The sequence below is a fragment of the Gavialis gangeticus genome, unplaced genomic scaffold (genome assembly GCF_001723915.1).
Source record: "Gavialis gangeticus isolate Ggan-Ray unplaced genomic scaffold, GavGan_comp1, whole genome shotgun sequence".
Lineage (NCBI taxonomy): Eukaryota > Metazoa > Chordata > Crocodylia > Gavialidae > Gavialis > Gavialis gangeticus.
Window position 1 is genome coordinate 159,611,331 of NW_017729022.1, and position 11,276 is coordinate 159,622,606.

Here is an 11,276-nt window from a genome sequence, read left to right on the forward strand (position 1 = left end):
AGTTCTGGGCGCCACGCTTCAAGAAGGACGTGGAGAACCTGGAGAGGGTCCAGAGGAGGGCCTCCGTGGCCAGCTGCATGAGGAGAGGCTGAGGGACCTGAATCTCTTCAGTCTCCGCAAGAGGGGACTGTGGGGGGGATCTTGTGGCTGCCTACAACCTTATCAGGGGCCACCAGCAGGGACTTGGGTAAAGTCTGTTCACCAGGGCCCCCCTTGGAGTCACCAGGAACAATGGCCACAAGCTGAGGGAGGATAGGTTTAGGTTAGATATTAGGAAGAACTACTTCACGGTAAGGGTGGCCGGAACCTGGAATAGGCTTCCCAGGGAGGTGGTGCTCCCACCTTCCCTGGAGATCTTCAAGAGGAGACTGGATAGGCACCTGGCTGGGGTCTTATGACCCCTGTCATGCCCAGTGCTCCTTCCTGCCCATGGGAGGGGGTCGGACTAGACGATCTGTCTACGTCCCTTCTGACTCATTGATTCTATGATACATTTAAAAAACAAATGAAATTTGGCATTGTTCAGCTACTTCATTGTTGTTGGTCACCATTGTCTTGTAGGTTTCAGTTGAATTAAAAAAAAAAACAACCCTATACCAAACAGAAGAGATTATTTTAGTGTTTGTTACTACTTGTATATGATCAGATAATAGCAACATTTGTGATGAAAGCCTGTGGAAGAGGAGAAGCATGAATCCTTAAAGCTGAGAAGCTAATAAATAGCAATCCTTTTAAAAAATAGTATTCATATGAAAGGAAAAGACTGCTGCTGCTAGGTATTTATGTTCCAACCAACTTGTGTGTGGCTTCTGATATATTGAATCTTGCACTTTTGAAGGCTGAAATTGTCCAGGTTTTTTTCTTCCTAAAGTATCTTTGAGCCAAAAGAGTTCAACTATTTTTGAGCAAAATGAGAGTGAAACAATTATGTTCCAATTTATAAAATACATTATTGCAAAGTTTTTCTTTCTATTTTTTTAGTGGTTTTATAGCCAAACTCCCTGGAAAAATAAGTGGAAACTTGAAAAGTGTATCACCCACATTAAGAAGACATGCCTTTTAAAAGTTGTCATGAAATTTTCTGCTTGTTTGACTGGTTTATTACCCCTGAAAAACATAATCTTGTGCATGTTCAGTGCATTTTGCATGGGATTTCTTGCTAACTTAATAAAGTGGGGTCTAAAGGAATTCTCTTCTTAAATGCTAGGAAGGTCTGTTGTGTTATACAGTACGTGAAGTTTTCAGGAGAGCATGGTATTTTGTTGCACTTTACTGCTGCATGCCTTTAAGTTCCAGGATGTGGTTTTCTGCACCTATAAAATGTAATGATATTATTGTTGCTTTTAAGAATGGTTCATGGGATGAATGTAGAAACAAACTTTGATCTGTGCTAGGCTTCTACTACTGTATGTCTTGGAATACATGCACACTAAATGTGTGCGAGTCTGGCTTACTGTAGTTTTCATATAATAGTATACTGTGCACAGTCTAGTGTTTTGTAGTCATTGTATGTGGATGCTCAATGTATAAGTAAGGTTCTTACATGGCTATAAGTTTTTTAGGATTAGGTCCTGTCTTATTAAAATACATCCATCAGAAAGAGGATAATGCGTTTATATATTAAGTCTAAATCATGAAAGATCCACTAGGTAATATCCTGTAGAATCATAAGGCTGGGTTAGCAGGGATCTCAAAGGTCTTCTCATCCAACACACTGAATGCAGGAGGTGCAGAATGTAGCGCATGCAAACATAACTAAGGTTGCATGTAAAAACTTCACAGTGATGTTTCCTGACTTATTTTTTTCAACAGCTCATATGTTATGAGGGTATAGACTAAACCAGTACGAGAGTATAGACCAGGAGTGAGTAATTATTTTGGCTGGAGGGCTTGCTTAATGAGTTTTGCTGAGCTGTCAAGGGCCACAAGGGTAGCCCCACCCCTTGACAGGTGCTCTGCCTCCTGGTCACCATCTTGGGACCAGAAGTCCTGCCCCTAGCCCCTGACCTTTGCCACCAGAAGTCTCTCACTTGCCCCCAGAAGTGTTCCTTGGGGGTGGGGGTTGCCATCTTTGAACCAGAAAAAAAAATCATAAACTAAAAGTCAAACATACAATAACGTATTTTAATTATATTGCAAAAATATTATCGTCATGATTTGTGTTCGTGTTGTGTGTATATAGAAGTGATTTGCATAATAGTTCAAAAATGAAGTCTTAGTCTTGTATATTGTGCATGGGGGAGTATGTGAGGTGTAGTTGGTAGTGAGTGCGTGTGTGGCGGGGTTGTGAGAGGGTGTGGCTGTGTGTGTGTGGTGGCACATGCAGGCGTGTGTATATGTGGGGTGGATGTGGGGTGTGGGCACTCTATGTGCTACAGTCCCTGCTGGTGGCAGCAGCAACAGCAGACAGTGGCAGGCCCTTGGGGCTGTCATGGCCTGCGCAGCACTGCTGCCTGGCAGCGTGCAGCTCCAGCCAGAGCTGTATGTGGTGGCAAAGTCATCCTGCCTCTATCGCACGGGGCCCCCTCCAGTGCACGTGCAGCTCCTGGCACTTGTGCAGCACTGGGGGGAAGCCCCATGCAGTGGAGCTGGCTGCCTTCCCTGCTCTCTACTGACATGGAAGCAGGCAGGGGGGCTCCATGCCACTTCTGGTCGAGTTGTGGCAGCTGCATGTGGCAGCAGGGGGGGGGGAAAGCAGCTGGCTTCACTGAGTGGGGCTCCTCCTTGGTGGTAGGCAAGTGCTGGAAGCTGCACGTGTACTGCAGGAAGCCCATCGTGAGAGAGGCAGGCTGGCCTTCCTGGGCTTCTTACCACTATGTGCAGCTCTGCCTGGAGCTGTGTGCCGCTACACAGCAGTGCCTGTGTGGGCCATGAGTGCCGTGAGGGCCTGCTGTTGCTGCGGATGGCAGGGGCAATGCACCACGGAGGGGAGTGGTGTGTGGGGGGGTCCCCATACCCCCCCCACCCTCCCTCACCTGCACCCTGCTTACCAGAGCTCCATGCTGCTACCCTGAGCATGGGCTCTGCTCCTACCAGATCCAGCCCCATGCTCCCTGCCCCAACCTAGCTGCAGCTCCCCCCTGCTGCCCCTGCTACGGCTCCCCCGCATCCTGGCTCCTTCCCTTCCTGCTGCCCAGGGTGAGTGCTGCAGCAAGGAAATGCAGAGGAGCTACTAGTGGCTGGGGAAACCAAGTAGCTCCCCCAGCGGCTGCAGCAGTAGAAGCAGCAGCAATGCCTGGAAGATGCATGCTGGCTGGGCTGGGTCCTTCTGCGCACAAGGTGGGAGTGAGGTGTGCAGGCTGGGTGGGGTCCAATTAAATGGTGGGTGAGTGTTGGCTGGATCAAATTGCCAGGCAGGCCAGATTCAGCCCAAGGGCTGTATTTTGCCCACCTCAGTGTAGATGGATGTAATAAGTGCGGCATTATGAAAGGATACAAATATAAGTTTTTACAGTTCAACTGGTTATATTGCTATAGAATCATGCAGGTGTAAGTGTAGTGAAACTGTTTCAATTTCACTTGCATATCAAGCCCCTTTCCTACCAAAATAGTTCCTCCAAAATTGGGGTGTGTCTTAAGGAGGGAAGCTGAGTTTTCTTTGCTGGAATAGAAGCAGAGAGAGGTTGTACTTTAACATGATGTTGTACAGCTACCAATACTATTGCCACTTCTTTCTGGACCAGGAAGCAGATGGGGCAAACCTTCTCACAGCTACTAAGAAATTTGCAGTAGGTCTTGGATGAGCACTGTATCTTGTGCCTTAAACATCAGTTGAGCTGGCTCAGAGCAAGTGAGTGTGCAGTCTGTAATCTCTCAGTGAGGCTTGTGGTGCCGAAACAGCACTTTATTATTTACAGGAATTTGTATGGGGAACTATTTACACGAAAGAATTAACAGACTTGTGATTGTCCTTCTAAGGGTCTGGGGTCTAGCCTTGTTGCTGTCTTGTCACACCAGGGATTTCTTGCTGCTTCACCTGGACTGTCTCCTTTTTCTACATTCTGCCTTCTAAAAACAAGGGGCTCTGAAGCGCAGTGCAGCTGTTAGCAGACTCCTGGTTGCCTTCCACAGCTGGTCCAGGCTTTGGGCAGCTGTAGCAGGCAGCTGGAAGGCTGCAAGCAGCTGTGCTGGGCTTTGCAGCCCTGGCACTGGCTCCAAGGTGGTGGCAGCTGCACACATGCCTCTGAGTGGATGGTAGGAGAGGAGCCAGGGTTGCGCTGCCCCAGGCCCCGTCCTGGCAATGTGCCCAGAGGTATGTGCACAGCTACCACAGCTATGGAACTAGTGCTGGGGTTGTGGAGCCCCATGAAGGGGTTTGCAACCTCTTAGCTACAGCCAGCCCAGGCTCTGGGCAGCTGCTGACAGAAGCTGCCCAGAGTCCAGGTTGCCTGTGGCATGCTGAGGAAAATGGCCTCATGCACCATGCTCTGTCACATGTGCTGGGGGCTGCCGATCCCTGATCTTGACTCAGCTTCTGACTGTTGGGATCAGTCATTATGATTAAAAAAAAAAAATGGAAGGATTTCATAGCTTCTCTTAATCTTATTTTGATTTTATTTTTGTGTAGTTCCAATTCTTTGTTCTTCAGCCAAAATTATATGGAGGTTGTGGCAGTAGTGATATCAGAGTGTAATTTCTGTAGATTTAATTCCTTTAATAATATTTGTGTGCTCTCTGAAGTTTCTTATTGTAGAAAAAAAATACTTTAAGTTCTTCTTGGGCTTTATGCAGGTTTCATAATACTTATGGTAACTGGATGTAAAAATAGGAACAGTTTTCAACTAAGGCCAGGTACAGACATTACACTTTTACTGGTACAAGTGATTAGAAACTGGTCTACGCCTGTAACAGAACCGAAGTTTGGCACATATATAGATTGGTTTAAAAATGGTAGAACCCAGTCTAAGATTTGTTCCTCCCACCCCATGAGGGTGTGTGTGTGTGTCCTGTTCACTACCAATCTAAACTATGCCACTTAGAGAAAACCATGGGTGCAGACAGACGTGCAGCCTCCAGGTGTGACTTGGAACATTTTGTGAAAATGTTCTGAGTTACGATGTTACCCTAGACCAAACAGGAGTTGACTGTTGGTTTCAGGGGGAATCCAGCTGCTGGCTGCCAGCTTGCATCGGGTTTCCCCTCGCAGCGGCCCCTTCTTCGTGTAAGCCTGCTCTGTTTTCAGAATGGGAGGGGGGAAAGGGAGCAGAGGGAGGTTATTCTAGGGGTTTCCCAGCCAGCACTCGAAGGTGGGGTGAGTGAATTGGAGCCCCTCCACCTTGGGGAATATACCCGTACTTCCCTGTGGGAGTGGGGGCTGAAGAACCCCAGACTGAACTCCCTCCTCTCTCTCTTCCCACCTCCCATTCTGAAAACAGTGAGAGGCTGGGAGCTTTGCAGACACAAGTTACAAAAGTTGCTACATTTTGAAACATCTTAATCCAATACCTCACATAATGAAGGGTCAGATTTTCACCCAGTGGGTCATTTTTGAAGCTTATATACTTGCATATTTGTATAATTGTTCCTATGTAGCAAAAAGTAATGGAGCCTTATTTTAAGTAGCACCAAGTTTACTGTAAAGCCTATATTTAGGTGAAAATCTAGATGTTGTAATGTTACAAGCCCATGAGAATCAACTTTTCTTTGAGTAAATAACAAAAATATACAAATGCAAATAATTAATGTACAAATCAAAACACTTTAAATCAAGAGTTTCCTGTTTATTGAAATCAGGATTCATATCAGCAATTTAAATCAACTCATCCGATTTGTAATCATTATTAAGTGACTTTTCCATGTTCAGCTAATTGTCTTGATTTATGTCATTCTATATTAATTTACTCCTGTTTGTAGCTTTTCTTTATTTCTCCACTTGTGAGTTTAAATCTGTCTGGTAGAGTATTTCTAGGGAGTAGTATTTCAATCTCTTTTTAAATTTCTTGTTTGTACTTTATTGAAGGTGATCATGTTGATGGTAAAGAACATTGTAACTTTCTTTCAGAATTCATTTGTATGTCCTCATGCTATAAGAACAGTCAATTTCCTTTGCTTATATCAAGGGCAAGAAGTAACTATGACTAAACAAAGCTCATGCTGAAAAGCTATTGGAAGGCCTGGGATAGGAACGTAAATTACCTTCCCATATTTTGATTATGACCTTGAAAACAATATCACTTGCAGGATCATCCAATTCATCCATAGTCTATTTCCCCATTCAATAGATTTGCTTTAATTCAGTAACACATTTTAATTCAGTAACAGACAATGAATTTACTGTCTCCTGAATTGAGGATGGATTGTTTCTAATTTTCTACATAACTTTTGACAGTGTGTACAGTTTACTGGTTTTCTTTAGTCTGTTTGACATACACTTTGGAGTAGAGAGTAGATTTGTTTAATAGTCCTTATAATGTGTCTTTAATTACAATCTCATGCAAATCTCATATATACTAGACATGACACACTGTACTCTTAACCTGTGTATTATGTTATCACTCACTATTTGCCAAAGTTACTGAGGGGGCATTTAAAATTTTGCATCATAATGGGAAGAAGATTAATGTATGGTGTATAATTTTTTTTTTTTTTTTTGAGGCAGAACGGACAGTCATTGTGAATATGTGAGGTCTGTCGCTTTTGCTGGAAAAAGGCTTAGTGCAGCATTTGTTAGACTGGGGATTGCAAGGTGAATAGAAATTCAGCTGTAATAGCTGAGTTTGGAGCAGAAGTGGGGTTGCCATGGAAGAAGATTGGGAACTGCTGGCGGAGTGGGCATTAGTTTAGCTTGAACTTGATGGCTGTCACACTAAAAGATACATTGTTTAAGAGGACATAAATAAAGTTCTTATAATCAAAATATAAATCATACTATCAGATCTATTGCTCACTTTCTAAAGATTTTTCTAGATCCCAACAAATTAAACTCTCCTATATTTCATAATTACCCACTCAACCCCTTTTTCCTTTTTCATTAGGCTTCTAGTCAGTTCTTAAATCTTCCCTTGTAAATTGTAAATGATATTCTCATCACTTCTGTTTTAACAGCAGTTAGAGTTGAGAGTTTTTATACATGCTCTAGGGCGTAGGAGGGGGGACTTTAATTAGAGCAGCTCTGATTAAAGTGCAGCAGTGTCTCGTGTATCATCATCTCCATGCTTCAAAATGGCAGTGGGAGCACTTTTAAAACTGGTTGAATGATTTTCTTAAACTATTTTGCTTTAGTTAAAGTGCCTCTGTCGCCATTTTGAAACACAAGGATGCTGATACGCGAGACACAGACTGGCTGAAGTGCAGTAATTCGCACTCGATTAATTGAGTCTTCTCCATTGCACTGTAATTACAGCACATCAGAGTAGCCTCCTGGCACGTCTTCAGGCACCCAAAATTTTCATTCAGAGATTGAAGTTAAAACCTAATATTTTTAGTATTTTTAAAAAATCCTTCAACCTTTTGCATATCTGTTTTGCCAATGTGGACATATTTTGAAGCAAGTTTTTTGTTTGTTTTTTTTTAAATGGAAAAACCTGATAAATCCTGTCTTCCTCTCTCCTTTTCCCTATATTGATTTACACCAGCTTTTTAACAGTTATGATGCAGATACTACCACTGTAACAATGTCAAGATGGTATTCTTAAATTTTTGTGATTACTTGAAACTTTATGGCAGAGTGGCTCTCCAAATTTGCAGAATTGAAGGTTATAGATTATAGTCAGGAAAAAATTGTAGTACGAGTTCAACGTATACATTCCATAGGGAAAGACTGGGGCTAATTTCATTTGTAATCCAGTGTATTGACCCTCATGAATAGATAACTATTTTTCCCCCAAAGGAAATGATACCACAAGGAATATTTATTGACTTATCAGTTTTCCTTGATGCATAAAATGTCCTTTGGGCAGGGGGGAATCTTGTGTATTATCTTATTAAGTGAATTAATTATTTTGTTGAGATTTTAAATGTTAGACTAAATTTCATATAATTTTACATTACTTTCTAATAGGTGGAGAACGAACTTGTGGCGTACATGAGCTAATCTGCATAAGAAAGGGTAAGTAGTTTTTTTTGTTTTTTTTTACAATGACTGTTTAAATTCTTAAAAGTTAATTTTTACTTTAATGGAGGCTAGTAAATTATCAAAATAGTGTTTCATCAGAGAGCAATTTCAACAAAACTTTTTTTTGTGAATTTGCGGATTAAAAATGCATGAAAATTATTTAAAAAATTAGTTTAGGAAAACCTTTGTTTTTTGCAGAATTTAATTTTGGGGTTTCAAAATTTGGTTTTGAATTTGAACAACATTTTTATTGTTATAGTAAATCACAAAATGTCAGTATTGAAGTACATTATTCAGTACTTTCACCCTAGCATGATAATATGAAACTGTACAATAGAATATTCTCCTTCCTTTTAAAAACAACTGTTTCAACTTCTAATTTTAAAAATAGAATATTTCAGCTATTAATATATAGGTTGCAAACTATGTAAAATCACAATGGGGAAGTTTTATTTGGAGTAAAAGCAAAAATTGAGCATGAAAAACAGCTATTTTATGACTTCTGAATATGGCTTTCTTGTCAAGGGTGAAGTGTGTTGACTGTAGGTTGAATTGAGCTTCTAGTAGGGCTGTGCGAAACTTTGGTAGCTAATTTGATTCAGAGGAGATTGAGTTTGATTTGGGGACTGAATCTCCAAATCAGGAGACCAGGTAAAAGCTCCAAATTGATTTGAAGCATCTGAATCGATTCGGAGATTTGGCCATGGACTAAACAGGCGGCTGACAGCTGCCTCCAACCGGTAAGTCTGTTGGGTTTGAGGGAGAGGGGAAAGAAGGGGTGTGGGGGAGGAAGGGATTGGGGCTGGGAGAAGCTGCCCAGCTGGCCCAGGGGGTGTGTTACATGGGGGCGGGGAGGGAGAGGGTGTGGCAAAGCTCTGACCAGGGGCTCTGCCCTGCTGCTGCTTTCCCAGCAGGGAGGGGGAGGGGGGGCAGGCTGTGGGTGTAGCTTGCTCCAGGCGGAAGGGGGCAAGTGGCTGCAGGGCATGACCCCCACTCCCAGTGTTGCCATGCCTGCATCCTGTGCTCCCCATGCCGGGTAGCAAGGCAGAGCCCCTGGTCCAAGTGCTGATGCAGGCGCAGCAGCGCTGGGAGCGGAGGCTATTCCCTGCTGCCGCCCAAAGCGAGCTGTGCCTGCATCGCAGCCACCCATGCTGGCTGGGAAAGTAGCAGCAGGGCAGAGCCCCCATGGCTCCCCCCGCTGGGGCAGAGGCAGGCACAGTCAGAGGAGCTGCAGGAAAAGTCCCCATGGCTGCCCTACCTGGCCCAGCCTCCTGCCACTTAAAAAAAAGCATTCCGTCAGAGCCAGCTCTGGCAGTGGGGTTTGGGGCCTCTGAAGGCTCATGGCAGAGCCCCCCTGTGCAGTGGGGGGCAGTGGGGATTGCCCCCCCCCCCACTTGGCATCTGCATTGCATCTGCCCCATGGCGCGGGCAGCGCAACTCGGCAGGGTGCCATGCACTGCCTGGGAGCTGGGGCGGCTCCAGCTGTCAGCTGGAGCCCGGCAGTGCTTAGCCCCAGTTGCCACAGCTCCCAGGCAGCATGCGGTGCCCTGCCAAGCTGCGCTGCACCTGTGCGATGGGCCAGCTGCTGTGCAGGTGCCAAGTGGAGGGGGGGGTGATTCCCTGCTGCCCCCTACTGCCCCACGCTACGCGGGGGTGGACTCTGCCACAAGTGCCCAGAGGCCCTGATTGCCACTCCTGCAGCTAGTGAGTACGGGGCTTTTTTTAAAGTACTGGGACTAGGCTGGGGCCGAGCAGGGCAGCCATGGGCTTTTCCCATGGCTCCCCCCAACCCGGGGAGAGACAGGCACAGCAGGAGGAGCCTGGCTGATCCGAATCACCAAATTTTTCTGAATCGGCACTGAATCTTCCAAAGCTGATTCGGCCAAATCGATTCAGGACAGTGATCTGAATCAGCCGAATCCAAATCTGAATTGAATACTTCCCTATTTGCACAGGCCTCGCTTCCAGCACTTTTCATAAACACTATATTAATTTAGAAATAGATTAAAATATGGTTTTTTGACAAGTTTGCACAATACCTAATAGCTTAAGGGCTGAGACTTCTAGGTAGGATGAAGAACAGCTGTGCTGCCTCCTTCTCATTTTGCCAGTGTTGCAGCTAAATACAAGCAGCCAGCTGTTTTGTCTTGTTTGTTTGTTTATTTCTATTTTAAATGCAACCCAATTCTTGTTTTGCTTTTGATAACTCTTTTTCTACTTCAGGGTCTCCTCACTGCTTTTTTCTTTTGCATTATTCTTTTTGAATGTCTTGTATTTCCTTTCTTTTTTCTTCTTCCCCTAAACTGATAACTTTTTCTTTCTTTTCTGACTTGCCTCCAATAGTTTGTTTTTTCATTTCTTTTTCTACTTGTTTACCTGCAATACTTAAAATGCTTATTTGTATTTTTTAAATATTTCCATACATGAAAATGTATTTTAATACAGTAAATTGATTTAAAATTCTCAAGTCCATGAGCACGTACGCTAGTAGAACCCCCCCCCCCCAAAACAAAACAGTGGTGTATGGGCCCTAAAGCTGCCTTTATGACCATAAAGACAACTATTTCTGAGAGAGAGACTAAAACTTAGAAATTTAAGACATCTTTAAAAAATTGCTGAAAATTTTTACCAGTAAGAGATCTTCCAGTATGAAATTCTCAACGTGAGTTAGTTTTTGCTACATAGATGCCACCAGAGCTAGAAACAAATTCTAAATTCTTTTGAAACAGTGTAGAATCATATAGCTGGAGGGTATATTTGGAGATTATCTAGTCCAGTCCCCTGCTCCAGTCAGGATCACCCTTGTCTAAGATATCCTAGACTATTCTAGTCTTGTTTTTTCTAGTACCCTCATGGATAAAAACAAGTTCACTGTTCTTTCCTTTCTTTGCTGATAATTCAGCTAACTTGCATTAAGCAACAGGGAAGCATTCCTTGCAGATTCCCATTTAGACAGCCCTGTTGGCTGGCTTCTGAACTCTAGGTGTAGGGACAGACATTAACAAAACCTGTGCCTGAATTGATTTAATCTTTGCAGGTTAGCCTAACCTGGCTAGGCAAAACCAGTTTGTAACTGCATAGACATCCCTTATGGACTGGGAAATGCAAACACATGCCTGCAGTGGCTCAGGCTAGAAGCACAATGTTGAGCTGAGGTGGTGCATGGCCAGGCCCCTGCAGGATACTCTTATTAGGGAGGGGTTCCTCCCCTTCACTGTTGATA

General features: G+C 43.8%; 1 protein-coding gene across 1 annotated transcript in view; it reads left to right on the forward strand.

Annotated features, from left to right (window-relative positions):
* The window catches only part of SYT14 (synaptotagmin 14), a 195,061-nt gene that overhangs the window by 19,095 nt on the left and 164,690 nt on the right, over positions 1-11,276 (forward strand). The window contains exon 2 of the mRNA XM_019516407.1: positions 8,000-8,047. Coding sequence (XP_019371952.1) covers positions 8,000-8,047 — 48 coding nt within the window. The remainder of the gene's footprint in view (positions 1-7,999; positions 8,048-11,276) is intronic.